Source organism: Mycetomoellerius zeteki, unplaced genomic scaffold (assembly GCF_001594055.1).
Source record: "Mycetomoellerius zeteki isolate Tzet28-1 unplaced genomic scaffold, Tzet1.0 scaffold179, whole genome shotgun sequence".
NCBI lineage: Eukaryota > Metazoa > Arthropoda > Insecta > Hymenoptera > Formicidae > Mycetomoellerius > Mycetomoellerius zeteki.
Window position 1 is genome coordinate 803,199 of NW_017256747.1, and position 25,801 is coordinate 828,999.

The following is a 25,801-nucleotide window of genomic DNA, read 5'->3' on the forward strand; positions in this document are numbered from 1 at the left end:
TCTGGAATCAAAAATAGGGTGTCCAATTTGAAAATGACCTGATATTGGTGATGCCATTCAAGGTCAAACTGATAAGATCATTAAATAGATCTTTTCAAACTCTACAATTTTTGTCTAAAACATTTTTCTCAAAAATGCATATTTTCCGAAATATTTAGCCAGCCCAAAATTTTTGGCGGCCACTATATATAAATATATCTTGTCTCTACAATAAAATATGGTAAAATTAATAAATAAAAAACTAAAATTAATAAATAAAATTAATAAATAAAAAATCTCTCTCTCTCTTTGTCTCTCTTCCTCTTCTTACCTCTTCTTATATGTATAATTAGAAGAATTAATTATATTTTGTTTTTAATTTTAGATAAACGGACCATCAGGAAGGATTTTTGCCACGGTTTCGTAAATATATTACCGATTAACTCAAGAAGCTTTATATGTAAAACACGATATTGATTATAATGTACTAAAGAACTTGTGCATTACGGATACTATTACATTTTGTCTTTGTTTTATGCAATGTCTTCTGATAACATTTACATTATGCTTAAGTAAGATAGTTGCTATCTTTATAATATAATGTTGTTGCGTGGGATGAGGAAGTGAAAGAATGCTTGCTTGTTTGCTATTATTAAATTAAGATAGACGTATTTGTTAATAATTCTTACTGTATTCGTTCAGAAAAACGCAAACAATTTTAACTGTTTTTGACATTTTTATATACATTAAGTTGCATTTTTTAACACGTACTTTGAAGTGCTACTTACATGTTCTACTTGTATTACAACGCGTACGACACTGTACTATTATAGCGTATTTTATAAACATTTTGATTATAGGATGTCTTTGTGGATGCGAATTAAATTTTATAATATATTTGACGTATTTCGTATCATGTAATGATTTCAAGCAACGTTTACGAAAAAAAATTCAAAAATACAATAATGCTATCTTAACGTACGTTTACAAAAGAAGACAAATACATAATACCTAAATAGAAAGTTTTATATGCGAATATATATTTAGGACACATACACACACACACACACACACACACATTATGGAAAGTAGTAAATATACTTTTCTATTTAAATAATTCCTATAATTGTTTAAACTTATTATATTTGTTTCTCTTACTAAATACAAAGTTAACTGTACATGTTATTAATTATGTTTATATATGTATTGTATATTATTGCAAGTTACAATAATGTGATTTAAAAAGTTTGTTTTCTTAACGAAAATATACATCTGTGCATTATCTGAAACTTGCGCACTTAATTTTCCCTATAAATTGTGTTAATGCACATTCGCTGCCTTAGTTATCGTGACGCATGTTTGACATAAGAAACAAACGTTTTCTATATATATATATATACATACACACATATATATTTCTTCTACTATGCAAAAAAGTACATTTCACAAACAACAAACAACAAACAATGAACGTGCGAAATCTTCAAAACTTTCCTTGATATGGGTTTATTATAATATGAAAAAGATAAAATGTTTTCTGAATTTTTATTTCGTTTATCTATTATCAAAAGAAATAATTTGATTTATTTTATAATTTAAATGTCTAAACACATTTTTTATTTATTTACTATAAGAATGTCTAAACTAGGGCTCAGACAAAAGATCGAACATGATGAATATTCGATCTATTCGAATAGTTCGAAGTTTAAAAAAATGAGCATCTAATTCGAATTTGAATATTTCGGACAGTTCGAGCTTAAGTAGTGATCAGTATGAAATATCAATTCATTATGTCTGAAGTTCGGACGGTTCGGATAGTAAACAAATATAGTATGCCTTGGAAACAAAAGAGCAGTTAAATAAAATTCCTATATTTATTGATATCGTCCTACAAGTATCCTGAGCCATCCTGGACATATTCAGGATGATTCTGAGGACGACTTGTGATGTCTGAGTTCGAAATGTAATAATTTTGAACTTTCAGCTCTGAAGTGGGTTAAAATAATTCGAACATACATTCAGTCCGAACTATTTAACATTCGAACTTAAGATTCGAATTATCCGAACTGTCAAATCGTCTCATGTTTTCGAGCACTAGTCTAAATACATTATTTTATTTATTTACTATAAAAAATCGTCATACAATGTTTAATATATGTATATTTTTATAAAAAAAACAGTTATACTTTGCTTTAATAAATAATTAGTAAATAATATAATAATTATATTATTTTCGCTATTGTTTTATATGACATACAAATGTACACATATATGTTATATACATATACGTTCTTACATATTAACATCCTATATACTTCTTTACGTAATATTTTCAATGGTTTAATCGATTCACTCGTAACACACACACACACGTCTACGCGTAATCATAAATATGTTAAGAGTGTTAATAGGCTTTATGGAACGATAAACAACGAAAACATTTAAAAGCAGTAGATGGTCTCTCGTGATGATGATGGTGTACACATAATTTTGTCAATTTGTACATTTTATAAATAAATTGTAATTTATAATAAATAAATTATAATTATTTTCATTTATAAAACATATCAAGCAAAAATAAGAATATATTTCAATATTATATAATAAAATTTCCATATAAGTTTGATATTAAATTTATTAGAAACACAATAATTATTATCAAGGATTATTCATTGAAAGAATTAAAGATCAATTTTATGTTCTCACCTAGATAGATCGCATGTATTATGAATTATGATTCGTGTAACGTTTGATACATGTAATAAAATAAAATATTTTTTATAAATGATACAGAAAAGTTTCTTAAAACTTTTTTGGGTAAATATGCCGGCACGATTACAATAACCGGAACCCCTCAAAATAAAAATGATTTTCAGAAGCATTTCTAGCAAGGAACACGAGAAAAATAGTAAAAAAATTCTCTAACCATTAGATTCCAAAATAATTAATAATTAAACGGAAAAAATGGGGTGGACTCCGCTTCGCGTAGAAAGTTTATGCGCCCCTTTGCAGGGTGGAGGGAGGGGGGTGAGAGTTGAGGATGAAAGTCACCTGAAACCTGTTGGAAATCATTCAGGGTCATGATCTTGATAACATATGTCAAGGTCTTGAACGGACTACCTCTATCGGCATATTCACCCATTTTTGTATGTAAAATTGTAATCGTAAATCATTTTTCTTTCAATCCTTTTCTTTAAGATTTAATTTTGATAGTACCTGCGAGTGAAGAAATAAGTACATGCAATATATGTGTGTGCATAAATTTTATATTAAAAAAAAGATGTCACAGTAAAACCCAATTGAAATACATGTACATAATATATGAAATAATCAATTAAATTAGTATTATACAAACGCATGAAGTACACATAAAGGACACAGCGCACGATTTCAATAGCGCTCGAATATTTAAACGCATACTTATCAAATAACAAACCAATACTGGTGAGGGCAATTAAGTTGTTTGCCACTGCAATTCTTACCCAAGGATCATCTAAATTCTAAAATAAAACCAAGGTAAGTAGCAAGCGTGTTCTCAATTATTATACTTTAATTACTATTTGTATAAAATTATATTAAATTTTTACGAGTAATTGTTTAAAAAAAAGTAGATATATTTGCATTTCTCTAAACTTTTTGTGCTGTAATTAAATGTAGTATAAGTACAATTAAATATAACAATATTATAATGTACAAAATAATAACAATTTAAAACAATAACAATTTGGTACAATTTAGAAACATTATTAAAATTAGGAACATTAAATTTTACTTTTTTTTCAATGGGTTTCGGAATGCAGCCTATTCACCGAGAGATTGGTTCTTATTTGTAAATCCATGAGTAAGAACCAATTACTCGGTGAACAAGTTGCATTCCGAAATCCATCGGAAAAAGTATTGTAATCTTTCTGTGGCCAGCTGTACCATATCTAAAATTTAATAACAAATAAATCATGTTTAAAAACCTACCTCACAATATTGTGGTTTGTATAATTTATAATGATTGAGAAGAATTATCAGGAACTGCACACTAACATATATTTTTTGCATTTTTGATATGTAAGGATCGTATACAGCTCTAGGCTTCACCTACAAGAGATAACAGAACAATACCTTATATTAAATTTAAAATAAACTGGATTTCTATTTTAATTTTTATCAATATTAAACATTATTTATGAATTAAAATAGCATATATGTCTTATTTTATTAAAAAACTTTTATTATATCTTACGTCTATTTTGAATTCATCTAAACCCAAACGTGGTCCACCTGGAAACCAACTAGGGCCTTTCCAAAAAATTGCAAACTTATCAGCCCATGAATTCATACTTATACTGTTCTTAATTAAATCCTTCAAGTAAAATATCTACAATGCAATGTTACAGATAATAATAATTAAAAACAATTAAAGTTGTCCGTATAAAATTACTTTTATTTTATTATTATTATTATTATTACTCACAAGCCGTTAAATATTTTTTAGTTTTGCTTTTTTTAATTTTTTCTGTTTATCAATAAATTGGGAAATTGATTGGGATATTTACAATATACAATAACATTTTAATTTAAATTAAATCACAAATTAATTCATTTATCTACATATATAATACTAACTTAAAACAAATATTAACTTATTTTTTTTTATCATTATTGAGAGAATAAAAAATTTATAAGGACAATAATTCATTGTCATGAATTTTACCTGCAAATAAAATGCATTAAATGATTCAACATTAATTACTAATCCATAAACTATCTCTTCATTTCGTTCTTCTTTTCGAAATGTACCGAATAATCGATCCCATATTATAAGTACACCACCATAATTCTTATCCAAACAATAAAGATTACAGCCTACAAATACAAAAGTGCACATGTTTTATATAGCGAAGAAATATTAGATATATGTTTAATTTACCATGATGAACACGATGATGCTTAGGCGTATTAAAAATTAACTCGAACGGCCCGAGATCACCAATAACTGTAGTATGTATCCACAATTGATATATCAAATTGAGTTGATTATGCACAATAAAATGTGATGGAGGTATTAAAAAGGCAAGAGGTAAATAAATTACCTGTAAAAGATATTTAAATCAAAATACATAAGATATTTAAATCAAAACATTAGGGAAAAGGTCTTTTTACGTATAGCTGGAGTATTTACATACATAAATGGAGATTTGATCGACTTTTTACGTGCCACTATTGTGTGAAAAATGACAAAAGGTCATCGATCAAAACGGCATATATTTGGTTTAATAAATTTGTAAACAATTTAAAAAGTATGTTCCAATTATACTCCAACTTGTAAAGACTTTTTCCTAACCCAATATAAAGTTGCATTTTATTAAAAAATTTTTTAGTTTTGTTCAAAAACAGTCTTTAATTTATAATTTATTTTAATTAGTTTTTAAAAATACAGTGTAATAAGTGCTAAAATTCTATTAATATTTTTCTTTGTATATAGTTAATTTTGATAAAAAATTTTTAAAAAGTGATATTTACGAAGTTGCACCAATGTTGCAGAACGGATTGTCGCAAACCAACCGCGAGATTAAACTCCTCACTGCTGTGATGCACTTGATGGTGGGCCCACAAAAAGTGAATTTCTGCAAACAATAAATCAATTAATATTTTTAAAGAGAAACAAAGAGATTGCTGTTAACACGAGGAATGCTTGGAAATTAACCATGATTACTGCGATGAGCCCAATAGTAACAAAAGTCTACGGCAATGAAGGTAATATACCATGTGTATAGCGAATTCCAGGGTAAAGTATAGTCTCTGCCAAACCTCTCATAAATAACAATGTATAAATAATATTCGGCACCGCGAGAAAATATTCTGCGAAATCAATAATAATATTTTATCTAAATTTCAAATAAAAAAGGCTACGATTAATGCATATATCGTATTCATATTTATGTATTTATTATATTATACTTACCTTTATTTATTTTTTTACATCTTTGTACATATATCTTATTTTTATTATATGCTTATTATATTTTTTTATAATCCGCTAAAATCTCTAAAAATCTCCTTCTTTATATAACCCTCTTTACATTAGATTTTCTATTTCTTTAGGTAGAAAGTATAATTGAATAAAATAAAATAATTGAATTATTATCCCGAGCACAGAATAAAGCTAAAGGAATAAGAACAGAATAAAATCGTAATAAATAAAAAATTAACTTGTAACTATAGAATACAATATGTATGTAAATATGTTGATAACGATTGTAAGAAACTATTTCTTAAATTATTTAAAACTACTTCGATTGTTTCTGAAAACTAATGAAATAGATAGTTCCCAGGAAAAGATAATAAAAAACTGTACATGTGTATATATTTCCTACTTTTTTTTAATATAGTAAAGGATAAGTTGTAATTATCCTTACCGGATAGTTTCGTGGAGTATCCAATGAGATAATGATGTCACTTGATCGTTTAAACGAAATTTTTTTCTTAATATTATTTGCTCCAAAATCAGTAGCAGAAAAAACGGCATCCATATCTATAAATATATCAGAGATTGTATACGCAGATAGTAAAGCTTTGCGCGTAGTTTCATGTATTAGTGGCTACGTTCGAATGAGGTCTCGACAAGAATAGCGCGCACATATGACTTGTTAACGATTCATGTAGCTTGCTGTGTTCGTAACAACAGACCAGCTGCGCATTCAAATTATCGAACTTCCTCAATGCATTTGACTGTTTATGCTGCTTTGGCATAAATTGTACCAAGTAGATTTTTCAAATAAAACTTTTATAGATTGTATTCGAGCCCCCCGAATGCGCACCGATGTATAATGAAGCCAATCAGAGTATAAATAATTCATGTTGACATTAGAGGGAAGCATTTCTTTTATTTAAATTATTATTATTATTATCATTAAATAAGTAAAGTTAAAATAAAACAGCAAAATTAATTAATAATTAACAATAAAAATTAAACTTTATAAGGAAATTATTCATAATTAAAAATATTCTTCAGATTATTGTTTCTAACAGTTTTCTTATTTGCTTTAGTGTAAATTATTTACTGTTACACTTTTGTTAAATTTTACTAATAATCTTTAAAAATATTTACTAAATCTATGTTTATTTCATAATCAACTAAAAAGCAGTATATAATTCTTTTTTAATCAATACATAATAGTGCTAGTTTTAAATTTTTCTACAATTAAAAATATTGCTAATAATCATAAATATTTATAATTTCACAAATCAATTACATTAAAAATCTTTTATTGTATTATCAATTTGAATTATAGCATATGTTTAATAAAATAATAGCATTTCAAATAATTAAAAACTCAATTTTTTTATTTAATTATTTTAGAAAACAGCTTTATTATCAAAACTAAATTATTTATATTTGTTTAATCAACATTTAACACGTCTGCTTTATAACATTATTTACTCTATGACATTATGCAATACGTAAAACTAGAATGTAGTTTAAGGGGTTTATTCTGCAATTCTTAACGACTGAAACGATATCATTACATTATTAGTGCGCAGGTTTTGTATATAGTAAAAAAGCTGCGAAACGACAATGTAATGATATCATTATAGTTGTTAAAAATTACAGAATAGGCCCCTAATTTAATAAAAAAATTTAGCAGAAATGTGAAAAAATTTTCTTATTTCTATTCAAAAATTTTTCTTATTTTTATTTCTTTTATGTCAAAATCTTATTTTTATTTCTCTTATGTCAAAATCTTATTTTTATTTCTTATATGGAGAATATTACCTGTTGTTGATAGTCCGGCACTTCATGCAGAAACTCGAAAGTCGTCTCCTTTGGATTGACCAAATACCAAAGTCTTCCAATATGTTTTAGAAAATAATCGATTTTAGCAAGTGAGTTTAATATAATGCTCATCTTGTGTTTACACTCACAAATGTGCGCAAATTATTAATCTACAAATGTTATAAATTTTTCAAAAGCATCTCAGGTGCGTAATATGCAACCGTCTCAGACGATATACGGCATCAATTTAATCGCTTACGACGCGCGTATGTGTTTATGTAAGTGCTAGACTAATTCACGTGACAATATCAGTTCTCTTAAAGATAAGTGTACTCATGGTGGAAGTAACAAAATGTGCTATGCGTAGATATTCTTGTACATTTTTGCTGGCCAATGAGAGAGCAACACTGAACTCAGCTATCTTGGGCAATTCAAATGCATATAATAAGGGAAGATTTAAAGAAAGTGGAATGATAACTATAGTGAATAAATATGTTACAAAAAAAGATATATTTTTTTAATTTCAACAAGAACAAAGAACATAAAATAATTAATCAATAAAAAAAACATTTAATGTAATAATAAATAATAAAAATAAATTTACATTTAAAATGTAATAATTTTATGATTTGTAAATTTCGAAATTTTTTTATTGCGCTTTACTCTTTGGTTTTCTACAGAAATTTGTTTGTTAATGATGTTGTTAAATTCTAATACGTATGTAAGTACGTGTACGTACTAAGCATAACAATACTTCTCGCGGAATCTGTATATTTTGTATTTTTTCCTGAGTCTTATCGGCTACTGTTTTGAAGATCCATGGATCTTTTTGAATAAAAGTTCCATGAAATAACTCGATATTCATCACTTTCGCAACTTCAATAAATGGGAAGAAGGACTAATTAATCATCCTCCAGAAATGTAGTTAATCCAGTCATTTTCTAGATTAACTACCATTTCAGTAGGCGTTCCTAAATCTTTATATTTATGCATAAATCTGTATGCTGCGTAACTAGCAATGTATTTCAATCCTTCTTCTTCTATGACATCAATGGCATCCAATGTATCAACTTCATGCAATAATGCCTGTTCTTGTAAGGAAAGAATATAATTCAAAGTATAGGTGATTATAGAAGAAAGATGAAACAGTATATATTAAAATAAAATATCTCAAGAATCTTTTTGGCGTCTTTTTTAAAAAATCGTGATCTTGACCTGATCTTGATGATGTCACCCAAGATCAAATTGATAAAATCAGTAAATAGATTTTTTAAATGCTACAAAATTTGTCTAAAACATTTTTCTTAAAAATGCATATTTTCCGAGATATTCAGCCGTTCCAGGACTTTTGCCGCTCACTGCATAGCAGAAAATATGTAGAATATACATATAGTGAAATATATATTTTGTATTCAAAAATTATGTTTTATCTATTAATCTTTTTTTGTTAATAATTTTTTAACGAATAACGAGCAACGGCTAAAACCTGTCAAAAGTCACTCAAGGTCATGACTTTGACAACATATGTATGTCAAAGTCAAGGTCATTGGAGCTGATTCTCCTATAGTGCAGAATTACAAACGGAATCTGAAATAGAAATAGAAAAACAATTAACTTTGTAAAAGCTATTAAGTCAGATGAAGAAAAACATGAAATATAAAATATTGTTAACAAATACTAATGTATCATTTTAGCTTTATCATTTATTAAATGTAAAACAAAGATAGAACGTATTAATAGATAGATGCATCAGAGCTAATAACTTTGAATGCATCAGAGTAGCACAATCTTTTCATCTGAGCCGAATGCCGATGACTTTCTTATTGGCTATTTTGATCGCTTTTTTGACCTGATGGTCTATTGTTCAATAAGTAAGTAATAAATAATAAATAAGCTTAATAAATAAGCCAATATATATAAATAAGTAAATAAGTTTATTAATTATTTAAAATGATATAGTTATTAGGTAAAAAAATGACGAATTTTTGCGCTACCCTTGTAAATCTAGAGCTTTAGCTAATATATATAGTACTAAGAGCGTGCTCCCACAGTCCTGTGATGATTTGTTGAAAGAAAATACAAATATCATATAAGTAATAATGATTCGGGATAATAGATTCAAGATCATTCCGAGATTAACAGTATGTATATAAATTATAAACTAATATACAAGTATGCGCCAAAAAAATGCGACTCTCACAACTCACACTTCAATTGTCGATTTAGTTAAATAAAATGAGTGGACGGAGGCAAATTTGATTATAACACAAATATTTTGTCCTTCTACCAAATATTTATTCGATATGATTTCCTTTAATTGCAATCACTACGTTACTATGTCACACTCAGCAAGCATAATAGTGATTAAAAGAAAGACGCATTTTTTTTAGCGCATACTGTATTATATATATGAACAATACAATATCTATACAATTAGTTTATATTCTAAAATGCATTACAGTAAATCATCGTTATCTTCATAATATGTAATAATTATAATATAGAATAATGTGGAATAATTTGTCTCCAACACGCGGAAGATGAAATAAGCCATAGAGATTGTACTTTAAACGTCTTCGCAGTTTGGTAGCCTACAGGTGTTTGCATAATAATAAACACAATAGCTACCATTTGCTGTGTATATCATACCATACGGACGTACCATACAGACAACCCGTCGTTGGCTCGGTTCGAATCTTGAGGTGTCGCTTTCTGATGATCTATTTTTAACGAAAGGCGTCCCAAGCAAGACGGCAAGCAGGCGCTGTATAGGCGACGGTTTGGGCACTATTATAAAGCCGTGTGTGCCGGCCGTGTTTGTAATTCATCGCATATAAGTGCGGATCCGGCTGATCAAGCTCGACGATCTCGAACAGATCTTCATGGTGAAGAGAAGGGCTTGAGGTGGAGTCTCTCGATAGTACCAGTGATAGACCTGTAGAGAAGCCATCGAGAAGCCTCCGCCGCCACGGAAGTGACACTTCTTTTACCAACACTGTTGATCCGAAGATCCATTCACGTATGTAGGAGAATCGATATCGATATCGATATGTATAATCCGCGTTTGGACAATGACTTTTCTTTCGGGAAAAATCTTTTTGCTAGTGGAGTTACGATCCGCTGAAGATCCACAAAAATTCACTCGGCAGTTCGCTCGATATAAAAATAAATTTTATTTCTCTCTCTCTCTCTCTTTCGTTCTCCTTTACTCTTTTTTCTCGTTTTTATTCTATCAATGAATCGGCTGTAGCGTTGCAGCAGCGGCGGTGGCGCGGTAGCAGCGGCGATGACTCCTTCTGGTACGTTGCTTCTCGTGTTTGAACGGATGGTGCGTGCCAGAGAACGTTTTGCAAGATGCGAGATTCACCTCCCACGGCGAGGGAGCTTTCGTCGGCGAGTTTAGGCGGACTCTAACCACCTCCGGCAAAGTGTGTAGGCCGGGGTATCGCGCATTACGTAAAGCCGTGGGAAAAATAAATCGCGGGTAAAGAAGGAAAATAAAGTGTAGGCGAAGAAGGGAGACGACCCACTTTCTGTGTGCATGCACGTCGCGATGAGGAGAGCATCGTTTGATAAGTAAAATCTCTGTTCGTAATGTCTCTTTTCACTTGGGAGACGAAAGAGGGAGGGATAAAGTGCAAGTTACCCGAATCGTGGTTTTCCTCTTTCTCTTTTTTTTTCTAATTCTAATTTATTATCGTTTGCGAAAGAGGATTTTCCCGAGAGAGTGCGTGATATGAGAAATGTCAGTTATGTTTATCAACGTGGCTATTTTTCCGTGATAAATTAATACTACATATACTAATCGTGACATATATGTCTACCAATCGTGATAATTATACAGAGAGATTTTAGTGACAGTACTTTGTTGTGAAATATCGAAAGAAGGAGAAAGGAGACCGAAAGAGAATAACGCGTCATTGCAACTTTTAATGGTACATAGAAAATGTGAATTTTGAAAAATTGTGGAGTACCTAATAATCACAATTGACAGTTATTTCACATTCATTGAGTTATTTCACATTATATTGTTATATTATGTTCACATATTATGTTTATGAACTCGATATCAAATTTAATTGCAATACTATAAATAAAATGCTATAAATTACGATAGGGAAATTTAATAACTGCAAAAAAATAAGAATAAAAAGTGCTATTTTGAAGAATAATTAACAATTTTTAAATTGTTAAATATTCCATGAATTTCTAAATATTTCATGATAGTCTCCTGGTACGTAGAAGACAGTTTTAATGTATTTTTTCTTTTAAACTTACGTGTTCTTTTTTTCCAATCACTCTTTCGATTAAACATTTTCGATTGATGTTCAAAGTTTGATCCGTTAAAACTTTCTCGAAATTTTATTTTACGAAGTGCTGCGAACAGCTTGACCGACTTCGAAGAAACTCTTAAACTTCTACCAAACAATCTATTTAAAGCGAAGTATCGATTGCGTTGTTACCTATAATTGTCACGCTATATTACTTTCTCTAACACAAATTAATAAAATAAAATATACATACTTATACGCGTTAATATTAATATAAATTTTATTAAATTAATATTAAAATATATATACATATATATGTACATATATATCGTAAAAATAAATTTTACCGTTACTAATTGTAAGTAAAATAATTTAATTAATGTAATTATTAACAAACTTTAATGATTTACATCCAGATTAAAAAAAAAACAAGATCAGCTATTTATAAAAAATAATGTATCATTGTGCATTAATCGCTGATTCTTGGTATGTAATACCAAATGAATACATGCAGTGTCGATCGCGTACGCGACGAGAGCGACTGCTCAAACTGTTACTGCGTATTACGTTACAACAGATAAATTTAGCGTTTCTTTTACACAGAGCTCGTTGTAGTACTGCCAATACTGCAACGCGGAATTAATTGGCTGCTTGGATGGTAACCAATTCTCGTAGTTAAAAAAGCTTCGTCGAGCTCTATGGCATGCCGACTGGGACAAACACTTGCATTTCTCTGTCTCTCTCTCTCTCTCTCTCTCTCTTCCCCTCTCATTTCTTTACATATTACCCAATTGGTCATATTTCGCGATATTGAAAACTCAAAATCGGCATGAGATTTCTTCTGCTATATAAACATATACATTTTTTTTTACATCGCTAAATATATTTCTGTCATTTGCTACAGAATACTAAAACAATGTACGAAAAATGTTCACAGACTTAAGATCAAGAATTGAAGTTTTGTACAATTTCAGCGAATTTGTATGATTCCTATAGTTAAAATCTCGTTTAGAATAAGTAACATCTGTCTGTCCTTGTCTGAATGCTTGTTTGCTGTGCGCTTGCGCGTGATTTATATGTGAATCTGAACGTACATGTGGGATTCTCCACACTCTCGCCTTAGCATACAAATCACACGCAAGCGCACAGCAAACAAGAATTCAGACAAGGACAGACAGATGTTGCAGACACTTTTGGTTACCTTCCAGTATGTATGTTCTAAGACGATTATGGTCTGAGGCTATTCAACTTTCGATTTCAATGTCGATTCTAGTTCTTTTATTGTGATCGTCATATGATTACCAAAAATTGAAACTAAAAAAACCGAAATCCAAACGGAATCAGTAATCGTTATGATAAAAGAACTAGAACCAAAAGTCGGATTTACAATTAGTCTCGAACCTCTATTCGGATTGAAATTTTTCGATCAGAGTCTCTGATTAATATTCCAGACAGCACAGAATTTTTATGATAAATATTACTATTCATTTTTTGAAATGTTATATAAGTGTTTTACACATATTTTATATAAAGCTTTATTCGAAGTAATACTATTATAAAATATAGACAAAATATTTAATGTGATATTTATGATAAATATAAATAAATATTTTTAATAAGTATTTTTTATTTAGATTATAATGTCTTATTAAATATTTTTATAACACTTACTACAACATTTATAATGCATAGTAAGATAACGCACAGAACAAGCTACTTACATTATTAGAAATTCATTATAGTAGTAGATATGTATTCATTATCGTGACGAGTATCAGTAAAAACATTATAATTATAAAATTCTATTGAAAAACCGTAGTTATATAAAAATTAATGTCATTTAATATATAATATATAAATAATTTATGAAATAACGTAGTTAGAATGAAACTAATAAAATATTCATATAAATATATCTTGACTGATGTGAGTCAAGCAAATTAATGTAGTCAATCCAATAATGAGTCAGTGCGCAGAAATATTTTTTTATATAAAAAAGACACAAGTAATGAGAATAAAAGTTAGAAGTATATATGAGCAAATATGCGATGGAGATCAACAAAATTTTGTAAGAACTACAAACTCAACTGTCGTTGGGAGAATAAGATGAAATTAGTATAGAAAGGAAAGACACCAGTGAAGTAGAAGGGAACATAAAGTTAAAGAATAAAAAAGGGAAGTATAGGAAGGTAGGAAAAAGATTAAGAACGGGAAAGTGATTGTATGATTTGGAGATAGGATTCTGATACAAATTCTGTCTCAACTTGCTTATTTAAACCTTGTTTTTATCTTTTTATATGAACCATCTCCGATATAAGTCTCTTGTTATAAGACGGTTCATTATCTAAAATTTTTATGTCCTTCCATTTAAAATTATGGTTGTAATTTATACGATGATCTGTAATGACAAAAGGAGAACCTGTTTCTTTATTTATATCGGAGATGTGTTCATGTAATCTAATCTTCAATTTTCTTTTGGTTTGATCTATAAGTCGCATCACAATCTTCGCATAAAATCTTATTGTGGACAACATCTTGATTAGATAATTTATCCAATTAGTCTTTTCTTTTTTTAATAAATTTTTTTAAAGTATTGGGGATGGTAAAAGCTATAGTTTACAATTTGGTAGTTATGGGTAAGAAACTTTCAGATAGCTTTAACGTAAGGTATTGCAAAAAATTTTTCTTGAACTTGTATATGAGTATTATGTGTAGTCGTGTTATTATTGAATAGATATTTTAATCTTTTTTCTATTTTAGCAAAAATAAAGGAAAGTGAATATCCATTGTTTAAAAGAATGTGAATAGCATTGACTAGATTATGTTGACGGAAACGAGGATCTGATAATTTTATTATTCTGTATACAAAACCATAGATAATGCCTATTTTATGACAAAGTGGGTGATACGAATTAAAGTTGAGGACTCTACCAGAAAATATTGTCTTCTGATATGTGTTAAAAATAATAGTCTGATTTTCTATAATAATAGTTGTATTAAGAAAATTCAATCTCCCATTGTCACCAACTTCCATTGTGAATTGCACTCTCATGTGTAACGAATTAAAAATGTTAAGTATGTCATTAATGATATCAGATAATGCTATCAGATGGAGCTAAAACGATGTCGTCATTTAAAGGAATGTTAATTTTTTTAGAAATAAAATCCCATCTTTTAATAATACTATCTATAGCTAATTTAATGAGAACATTTGTGAAAAAGGAAATAATGAAACGGAATAATTTTAATTTTACGTTCTTCTTTATCAGAAATAATTTTGGCACAGAAGTTAGTAATCTTTTGAAAAAGTCATTTAATCTCATAAAACTTAGCGTTAACATTAGAATGCGTATTAAATTTTTAAACTCCTGTCTTAAGTGAAATATTGTTGCATAAATATAATTGATTAAAATTAACCACAAAATTTATTAATGATAATCCTGAAATACTTATTACTATAGCAGATAAAGGGTCACTGTTGTCCTTGACAAAGAATGTCTTTAAAAATGGAAAAAATTTTATCAGAGACAGACACATACCAAACAATTAAAAAAGATCCGATAAAAAACTTACAAACGATTTACATAGTTTGCTTATCAGATAGAAAGGAAAAAATTTCACCGAAGTCCACCATATCGAAAATTACTTTCCACTGACGATAACATTCCCAGACATATGGTCTACTGTCTTCTACTATCGCTGATATTGTAGTACAAGACCTGGAAAAACTTGCGATTAAACAATCTGTGGAATTATTATTTTATTTCCGATATGTTGACAACATAGTTTTAGCAGCTCCATCTAATAGCATTAATGACATACTTAACATTTTTAATTCGTTACACATGAGTGCAATTCACAATGGAAGTTGGTGACGATGGCAGATTGAATTTTCTTGATATTACTATTATTATAGAAAATCAGATTATTATTTTTGTCACACATATCAGAAGATAACTCTCTCCCTCTCTCTCTCTCTCTCTCTCTCTCTCCTATACTTCCCTCTCTTATTCCTTAACTTTATATCCCCTTCCTATTTCATTGGTGTCTTTCCTTTCTGTACCAATTTCATTCTCCCAACGACAGTTGAGTTTGTAGTTCTTACAAAATTTTGTTGATCTCCATCGCATATTTGTTCATATATACTTCTAATTTTTATTCTCATTACTTATGTCTTTTTTATATAAAGAAATATTTCTGCGTACTGACTCATTATTGGATTGACTACATTAATTTGCTTGACTTACATCAATCAAGGTATATTTATATGAATATTTTATTAGTTTTCTTCTAACTATGTTATTTCACAAATCGACAATTATTTATATATTATATATGATATCAATTTTTATATAACTACGGTTTTTCAACAGAATTGTATAATTATAATGTTTTTACTATAACATTTATGCAGTATTAGTACAAAATATGCTTTTCTCATACAGAAATTAAAAATGTTATTAAATATATAAGATATTTGAAAATTTATTTTCGATAATTTAGAGATGTTATTTTGAATAAAAAATATCATATGGCTATTATTGCAAGATATAACTCAATTGTAAAATATAAAGTTTTGCTAGTTTTATAATGAATTTAAGATCTTCTTTTTTGCTCTTTAAGAGATATTAATCAATATATATAATAAGATTTTACAATAAATTATCTACATGTAATACAATTGAAATAAAGTTTTTAATTCGAAATAGTTTAAAGTTTTTATAAATAAAATTTTAAGTAATGTTTAAAATAGAGTTTATGATTATGCCAAGTTTTTATTTAAAATAATCTTTCTAAAAATCGCTATTCTTCTATGCACGCGAAGGTACGAGAATTTCTTTTCGTCTGTACGGTTTTCGTTACGTTTGTATGGTCATCGTGAAATCTCGTAGAGTTTGCGTAAATGGAGGATCCGCATCGCGTTGCGAACGTTTCAAATGTCCGTAGACACGTTAACACCAAGAGCAACATTCTAAGCAACACCTCGTATGGGCTCACCAAGGATGCGGAATACAAGTCTAGCGTGAAATACAGCGGCTGTCTACAGGAGAAGAATTATCTACAGCGTAGCATATCAGCGGACAATGTTGTAATACGTTCACGCGGTTACAAACCATCCGATAGACACGATCCGATTAAAAGGAATTTCCTCGAGAATCTTACTTCAAAAATATTGCACTTCGGCATGGTGAGTTAGTTTTCAATTTGTAAAACTTTTGTTAAAACAAGAAGTACATTAAATTCAGCATGTCTTAAAGCTACTTGAATTCTGCATTACTTTTGAAGTTATTCGTATACGATGAATTCTAGAATCATCTTTAAACCCATACTAATCCTTTCATTTATAAATTGTGAAAAAGTGTTTAGAACCATTATTTTTTAAAAATATACATGAATTTAAATATATTTATTTTCTAACTAGTAAATTTTTATAACTAATAACTATATACATATAATTTTCTTTCGAATTAAATTTTACTTAAAATTAATTGAAGTCTATTTCTGAACGACAGTACTAAATGTTTAATTATGAAAATCGTTTTAATTATTAATTATTTCTAATTCAAAGTTATCGATTACTCGTAATTTCCATTTAAGAAAACAATGATCGAATATAAATTGACAAGAAAATTTAAGAACAAAAAATGAAAAATTATAATTTCATCCTGCATAATTCTATTGGTTTTGTTTCGTACGTAATGAGTTGCGTGATGTGTGATTTCTTTCTTAATTGCAGGAAGGAGGCGAGACTACCCCGATTAATTTGCAAAAACTACTCACTCCAGCATCAGATTCTCAAGAACTACTGCAATCAAAAAATAGTACGTGTCTTCATTGATAATAGAAATAATTTTTATGATAAAATATACTTTAAAGAATTTTTTTAGATGGCAAATATATTTATTTACTTAAATACTATATGATATATATGAGATATATGAAGCTTTGAAACAAAGAATTCACATTCGTTGAGATTAATAAGATGACATCGAAAATTTATTTTCAGAAAAAATGTTTGCGTCCTCGTATTTTTATGCACCGACACATCCTACAGTCGAGGATCAGGTTGAGCTTGCACGTCGAATTTCACATTCACTCAGCGATGTGAAAAACGTGAAAAGCAAAGGACAAACTATGTACGTGAACAGGAAAAAGCGATCTGTTAAATGGATCCATGACGGCAATGGTATGCAATAAAATTATTTGATAATTTATTACTACAATTAAAACTGTCGTGTTTGTAAAAATTTATTACGTTCTTGTATAAAGAATTTGATCAATTTGTTGTTAAAGTTAATCAAGGATAATCATAAAAAGTAAAAAAAATGGACATCCTTTGTTTACACGAAAATGGTATAAATAAAAAATAATTAAATATAACGTGAAATAAATTGTTAAAAGTTTGCCTAAGTTTTCCTATACGCTTTTTTTTTATTTGTATCTGTATCTATTCATATATAAATAATATTTATAAGAAATCCAGTACAAAAATTATTTAACTTGCATCATCAAATAGCTATGCAATTATTTTTCTATTTTTTAAAATTTGTATAGCATACAGCGATAATACATAGTATTTCACAGGTATCGAGGACGAAGAGGAATCAACCACAACAATTCATAAGGTAAAAGATGCACAATAGCATACATTGTAGGATTTTTGCAACGTATCTAAGCTGTGAAATAAAATTGTTTCTAATAGGAAAAGCTACCTCTCAAATGTGTAATGAATCCGTGTGGGAAAGTACTGGACATTCACGGCATTCAGGCATTGGGTGAAGAAGTCAATATTGCCTCGGTACCGAAAAATCCGGAAAAGCTTTTCGATATTGTCCGTGATTTGAATAATCAAAGAGGACGTGGTAAGTGCTATGTATTTAACTGACGTGAGCTAATATTAAAATTATATACATTAAGATTACATGTATTGATGTATTAGATATTATTTTATTTAATATAACAATACACAATAAAAACTTGTTTGCTGTGAGTAATGCTACATAGAACATTACTAAAATTATTGCTATATATATAATATACATATGAACATAATGTTGCCAAAATATTCACAGGTGCCGAGATATTTGCGAAACGTAGGAAAAGATCTGAAAAGTGGGTGGTGGACCAAGAACAGCCACAGACACCCAATACGCCTGTCACATCGAAGACGCCAATGTATCCAGAAAAATTAGTAAGTTTCTATGGATTATTTATCCGTAAGATAACAATTTTCCAATTTTATATTATAAATTTAAATTTTTATAATACCATTTCACTAAAAAAAAAAACTAAATGAATAAAATAATTTTTTTTTATTTTGAGCTTTGATCTTTAATAGATTAAACATAACTTTATTGTAATTACAGTAAGTTTGTAATGTTTTATTTTATAAAAGATTGGATAAATTTTATTGTAATTTTAAAGAAAGTAATGATAACAGTTTGCATTATCAAAGACTAAAAAAATTATTATTTCAGGAAGTTAACGGTAATACAAAGTTTATGACGCCTTCTTCGTTGACACCTCGCACGCCGGTTTCGAGCCTTGATAAATCATTTTATAATCCTTTTACAATGGATATCTCTCTTGACAACGCGAATATCCCGATAACAGGTGCGTACAACATGAACACAATTCAATGATGAACACGAATAATTTTCCAAATGCAAGATGATCTCATTTGGCAGATTTAGCTCCGTTGGCAAACGGCGAAGTCTGTTTTCTCTATCCTCTCCGAGACGTTTTAAAATTACGAGCGGACATCAATGTCACCAAAGTCTTTCGAAAACCGAGGTCGAAATTTATTAGTGTTATACGATATCGTTTGACATTGTGTATATATTTATATAACACGTCAATATTACTTTTACTGCAAGAAAACGCACATATTATTTTATATACTACTAAAAATACATTGAAATGTTTCAATACTGCACAATTATGATTTAGAGTTTTTAAATTTATTATTTAGTATTTAGAGTTTTTTAATTACGCTTTTTCTGATCTTTTCCAAGATTCTCAAAGTTTTTATAATACTTTATATTTTGTATCTTTACATTTTGTACCTCATTTTTAATTTTTTAATTTTATTGTTTCTTAATCAACATAAATATGTAAATAAAAAATGAAATAATATAATATAAAAATAGCTACAGTAATAATATAAATTATTATAATAATGATAAAAGAGAAAAAAATACAATATAATTATGTATAAATAAAATAGGAAAATTTTGAGAAAAATTTTGTTCTCTTTTTACTATTAAACGTGCATGAACAATGAAATGTTTTAGAATTTAGAGTTATTGTACTTAACATGTCCACGAAATAGAGATCAATATGGAACCGAGTCAGTTAAATATAAGTTAAATCCAACTTGAACGATTTTTAACATTGACTGATGCGTGTAGCAAACAAAGTAGCGTTAATGAGCATTCAATAATTCTTTAACATATGATTGCTTCTAGCCTTTAGTTCTTGATCTAAATTAATTATAATAAAAAATCGCTAAGCACTCACTGAGCTGCTTGGTCATCTGCTGAACTCAACCATTCTTAACAGCCATAATTGACAAACGTTGTCGTTATTTAATCAGCAGAAAAACCCGCTTTTGACATCTCTGCGATATATGTCTAATTGTAAGACAAGCAAAATCCGTATCTTTTGACGCTGATCATGTTTTTTATAACGACTGATTAAATGCATTTCAAGGTAAACTTTTAATCTTAAAAAACACGTTAAAGCATCACAGAAAGAAACAAATATTTGCTATAAACGTTAATCCTGTGCCATGACGGAAAATTTATTTACACATATAGGGATTGCAAATTATTTGCTGGTGTAATAAATATTGTGTCTTTTTTGTACTCGTTATAAAAATTATTTGCAACAAATGCAAAATGTCAAATATGCAAATTTGTTTGTTATAAACAGCAAACAAATTTGACAATTAAATTTTGTAATCCCTTTTGAATTTAGCAAATTTTTTCTCTATGTGATTTATATTGCCAAGAATATAAAATATTGAGAACAATTGGATTTTCAGATAACGCAATTAAAGCATCAGAACAGACATATAATAAATTATAAAAATAAATTTTAAAAAATTTGAAATCTCATTTATCTCTTTATAAAAATAATAGAATATATTTATATAATATCAATCAAAATACATGATAATCAAGAGGAGAACAGTTTTATATGAAAAAGTAAATCAGTATTATAAAATAAATTGTTTTCACATATGTATATATAATAAGTTTTGTTTTCCATAGATAATTATAATAGATTCAATCTTTAGTATTTATTATAAAATAATTTTAATTGTAATTTTTTTATAATACAAGTATTATTTTTACATTTTATTTTAATACATTTTTTTAATTATTTTTTGAAGGTTTTCAAATTTATGTTTCTTTTAATTTCTGGAGAAGACACTTTATGCTAAATCCTATAACAAAGCTTTTTGCAGTTGCTATGTTGTGCTGTATCAATTTTAATTTGCGAGTTGCAGACAAGCACTGTAATGCTAACCGATGTGGCCATTCGAGCGAGATAAAAAAGATTTATCTTCGAGAAATTGCGGTGGGCACAGATTCCGATTTTCCTGATCATTGTCGATCACCCATCGTCGAAAAATCCCGTCGTATCGTTTTCGATTCTACTAACAATCGACGCACTAACATGGCCAATAAGTATGTCGCAAGTAACAATAATACATATATTAACAACAATTATCAATCGCCGAGAAAATCTGATGTTTGCAACATGCGAAGTTACAATGGCAAAGATACAAGGATTCAACAGCGTTTCGCTAACAAGTTCAAAGATAACATGATTGACAATAAGCTCGGGAATAAGCAACAGAACGACAGACAAATGCAGAATGACAACGAGGAAAGTGGATACACTCCTGTACCAGTGAAGCAACTGATACAAGAATTCGAGAAAACTTGTAGACCAGTTCTGCAATATAAGCAGATCAGTCCAAAGATTATTCCAATCGTACAGCAGTGCCCGTTGGATAATGGCATAGCACGTTTCTTCGAGACGAAAAATCCTGTCAAGTGTAACAACGAGGAGGAGAGATATGTACGGTGAGAATTTGTGGATTTTTTTTAATATAAATAATATAACAAACAAGTTTGCCAATATTTTATTTTAAACATTTTGTTTCTTAAAGATAACGTTCTGTTTCTTCGATTCATAAATTATTCAAATTAATATTTATATAATTATTGACGTAAACGTGAAAAAAATTTAAGTTTACTTGATTTTATAACGCGCTATATATTTCGTATTTGATGACGCGTTATACGTATTTTTTAATGATGCATATTTCAATCTGCTATTTTAATTGCAAATGATAAGTCCAAGATGCTATTTATAATATTGTCATTCATAATAGTGCATAGTTCAATGAGGTTCTACGAAGTCTACAATTTATCTTCCGCTTATACATATATACATTTGCTGCCAATTGCAGTCACATGCATATAGTATCTCTCTTTAAATAGTGGAGAGTATAGTTAAACGAAATAAAATTGAGAATCCATTTTGATCAATTATATAGTGCACACGGAAACTACGAAGGATATGCGACATTGCAGTCCCAATGCAATAACCGAATGTATGACACACGTGGAAGCTACGAAAGAAAGCTGCAATCTCAATACAATAGTCAATTATGCAAAGCACGCGAAAGCTATGAAGGATCAACGAAACTACAATCCCGATGTAACGGCTACGTCTCCACTGACGAGAGTGAATATACGACGGATGACACCGACTCCGAAGATTATCAGAACTTGGGATCCATAGATCGTGGCAATTCAGCACCGTCTGCTTTATTGAACTGCTGCGACAGCAGCGAATACTCAGTCGCATTCGAGGACGAGTACATGGGTACTCGACGTCATTCGACTACCTCACAGGAGTTGGAAGCCCTTTATGCCAACGACACGGCTACGAGATTCATCAATACCGAGACTGAAATGCCTCCCGAAGCAAAATCATTAATGCTCTCGATGGTCGCCTCGCAGGAGAATATACTCGAAACTAAAAAACATTTGCGTAACACGCCAGTCTTGGATAATCTTTTAGGCACCACTACGCCAGAATGCAAACTCATTGACGTTAACTCAGAATTAGGCAAGTTAATATGCATGCGCTTTTATAGTTCTGATATTATTGCTTTCATATACTAAACATACAAAACGATTTTTACTGCACATTGTTCCTAATCCTTACGTAGCGCTAAATAACAAACGAATTAATATAAAAATTAATTACACTATTGAATTATATACAACACATAAAATTTTCTTGTATACCATATAAAAATAAAAAATCATAAAGGTACAAAAATAAATTTTTTTCAATTTTTTTATAATTGTTCGTATAAGAAATATATTTCCTTTTTTAACTTTTTGTTTAAAATATGGTCTTTTAATGAAAACTTTATTCGTTTTATCATAATCTTAAATAAAGTTAATTAAAGTGTCTTAAAATATATTTAATTTAAATTGTTATAATTTTACTATTTTTTACAGTTTTTTAAACATTACTTGTATTTATTTGTAACAATAAAAACACGATAATTGATATAAGATACATTTGTGCAGTCCTTGATGTATAAAAGTTAAATTTATTAAAGTTATATTTCAATAAGTAATCTTTCATTATCTTTTCATGATATTTATATATTCGTAGATTTATATTTAAAGTTTTAATTTCCAGGAAACAAATTGTACGAGAATAACAATTATACTGGATCGAAATTAGCCAATCTTCACAATTTGACAAATTACAATACAGCGCCTCGTGGATGGAATCAATCATTCACGTTCTATCGACCTATTAAATTCGAGAAACCGCAAGAGATCATGTATTCTGATTTTTAGGCATATACTATAATAAAATTTATAACCCTTTTACATATCGGTAAGTGTTTTATAATAAGTTTACTTTTTATCATGAAAAGAAATTAATTATTTTGTCATTGCTGCATATACTGACATTGCGGATAGGCTAACGCAACCAAAAATTAGTTGTTGCAACCAAAAATTGGCTGCTGCAGCCAATTTTTTTTTCAATGTAGAAATATTATTTAAGTACTAAACATCTAGCTCATACCATATTATAGGTTTTATTACTAAATTGGTAATATAAAAAAACTTGTCGTTTAAAGACGATTTTATTCTAACCTATGGAATTTATTCTTTTACATATTATTTATACTTTAGCGCTATATTTAGATATTATTAATAATTTAAAAAGGAGATAATTTAAAAAAGAATTTAATATTTCTAATTTAATTTTAAACTAAATTGTATATATTAAATTAAACGAATTTTGTTTCTAGAGGTACTGAAAGATCAATCGTAAATCTAATTCCTCTGAGGCATCGACGAGAATTAATGGAATATATTTTCAGCACTGTTGCGTTAATTTTTACTAGCACCATGATTTAAAGCAATGGTCTACGAATCATTAAAATAATTTCACCATGAATAAACATATCGCGATATGATTGCGCTGTATACGCGACATGTTTGACGTTTGCTTTGGTGTACCTCTACCTCTTCTATCCCTTATTAAGATATTTAACGTTGTTCATGCTTTGACGGTGTTATTGCATTTTACTTTGTTATATACAATGCAAATAAATATGTTGTTTTCCTAATTTTTATCATAATTTGTGTGATGTACCATTTTAATTCATACCTTATTTCAATCACTTTGAACTTTATAGACTTATTTTATATGTTTACAGAATTTGATTTATTTAGAAATAATAAGCATTTTGTAACAATAATTAAATTTGTGTACAGAGACGAATTGCGATTAGATGCGATTGCGAGATACATATTTCAAAATTAATTAATCTCTTTTAATAATGCAATTCACTTCATCAAATCACGATTACTTTAAGTTTAATATTATAAATTTGTATACCGTCATTCAAAAGTATGAAGTAATATAATAAAATTTCTTACAATAAATTATTATTTAATATAAAATTGAAATCTCTAAAAATGATTCTTTATAATAACATAAGATAAGATGAATAATGTAAGATGAAAATTGTTTCTAATCTTATTATCGTGTGAGATAAAAATTAATTTTGCTTGCCTTTGTGCGAAGAAAAAAATTTCATAAATAAAATATATGTATATTGTTATCTGATATGTACAAAGTGTCTCATTTTAATCAATGCACTTGAATTTTTCCGAAACAAGATATCGAATCCTATTTTTACGATAATATGTGTTATCGAGGGGGACATATATTTTGAATCAATAATAATAAAATCGAAGGGCTACAAGCCAAAAATTTAAACTTTAATATTCAACGAAAAATACAAACATATGTTTCGACACCGATCGGGTCATTATCAATGTAATAAATATAAATATAAAAACAAATTTTAAACGAGTAACATACTTTGGTTATAAAAAAAAATAGAAATGATTGAAAATGCTGTCTATTCGTCGATGATACATAGTATTCAAGTATGTTCCTAGTATTCCTAGTATGTTCATAGTATTCCTGTCTCATGTGCAAAGTTAATTATCCGAAAATATTAGTCAGTGCGGAATTTTCTGTTTAATTCTGCATTATACGGCTTGCACAGGAGACGAAAACGCGTTTGATGGAAAAGCTTGTCTTTACTTACCAAATGATCAAAAACGACTGAGCGACCGCGCGTTCGTAAGCTGACTTCCCCCTCCACCGATTCCAACCGATCCGATCGCGCTGGGATTTATAGTCGCTTCACAAT

General features: G+C 28.8%; 2 protein-coding genes across 4 annotated transcripts; one reads left to right on the top strand and one right to left on the bottom strand.

Moving 5' to 3' along the window:
• Window positions 1–2,951: 2,951 nt before the first annotated feature.
• LOC108721647 (alkylglycerol monooxygenase) lies at window positions 2,952–7,933 on the bottom strand. Its single transcript, XM_018446290.1, has 9 exons — window positions 7,748–7,933; window positions 6,390–6,505; window positions 5,678–5,832; window positions 5,494–5,597; window positions 4,901–5,063; window positions 4,685–4,836; window positions 4,214–4,348; window positions 3,949–4,068; window positions 2,952–3,479 (listed from the first exon to the last, which is right to left on the bottom strand). Exons 1-9 carry the CDS (start codon window positions 7,877–7,879, stop codon window positions 3,249–3,251), a joined length of 1,308 nt encoding a protein of 435 aa, XP_018301792.1. The 5' UTR covers window positions 7,880–7,933; the 3' UTR covers window positions 2,952–3,248.
• Window positions 7,934–10,398: 2,465 nt separating this feature from the next.
• Window positions 10,399–24,701, top strand: LOC108721678 (uncharacterized). 3 transcript variants are annotated; one of them, XM_018446352.1, is made up of 12 exons: window positions 10,399–10,766; window positions 16,911–17,206; window positions 17,756–17,840; window positions 18,026–18,205; window positions 18,604–18,644; window positions 18,722–18,881; window positions 19,092–19,210; window positions 19,497–19,632; window positions 21,533–22,115; window positions 22,592–23,169; window positions 23,758–23,961; window positions 24,385–24,701. In XM_018446352.1, the coding sequence occupies exons 2-11, from the start codon at window positions 16,922–16,924 to the stop codon at window positions 23,919–23,921; spliced, it is 2,331 nt and encodes a 776-aa protein (XP_018301854.1). In that variant the 5' UTR covers window positions 10,399–10,766; window positions 16,911–16,921; the 3' UTR covers window positions 23,922–23,961; window positions 24,385–24,701. The 3 variants fall into 3 exon arrangements, with proteins under 3 accessions (XP_018301854.1, XP_018301853.1, XP_018301855.1); XM_018446351.1 differs by lacking the exon at window positions 10,399–10,766 and adding an exon at window positions 11,053–11,323; XM_018446353.1 differs by lacking the exon at window positions 10,399–10,766 and adding an exon at window positions 11,053–11,323 and having other exon boundaries at window positions 16,966–17,206; window positions 24,385–24,700.
• Window positions 24,702–25,801: the final 1,100 nt, after the last annotated feature.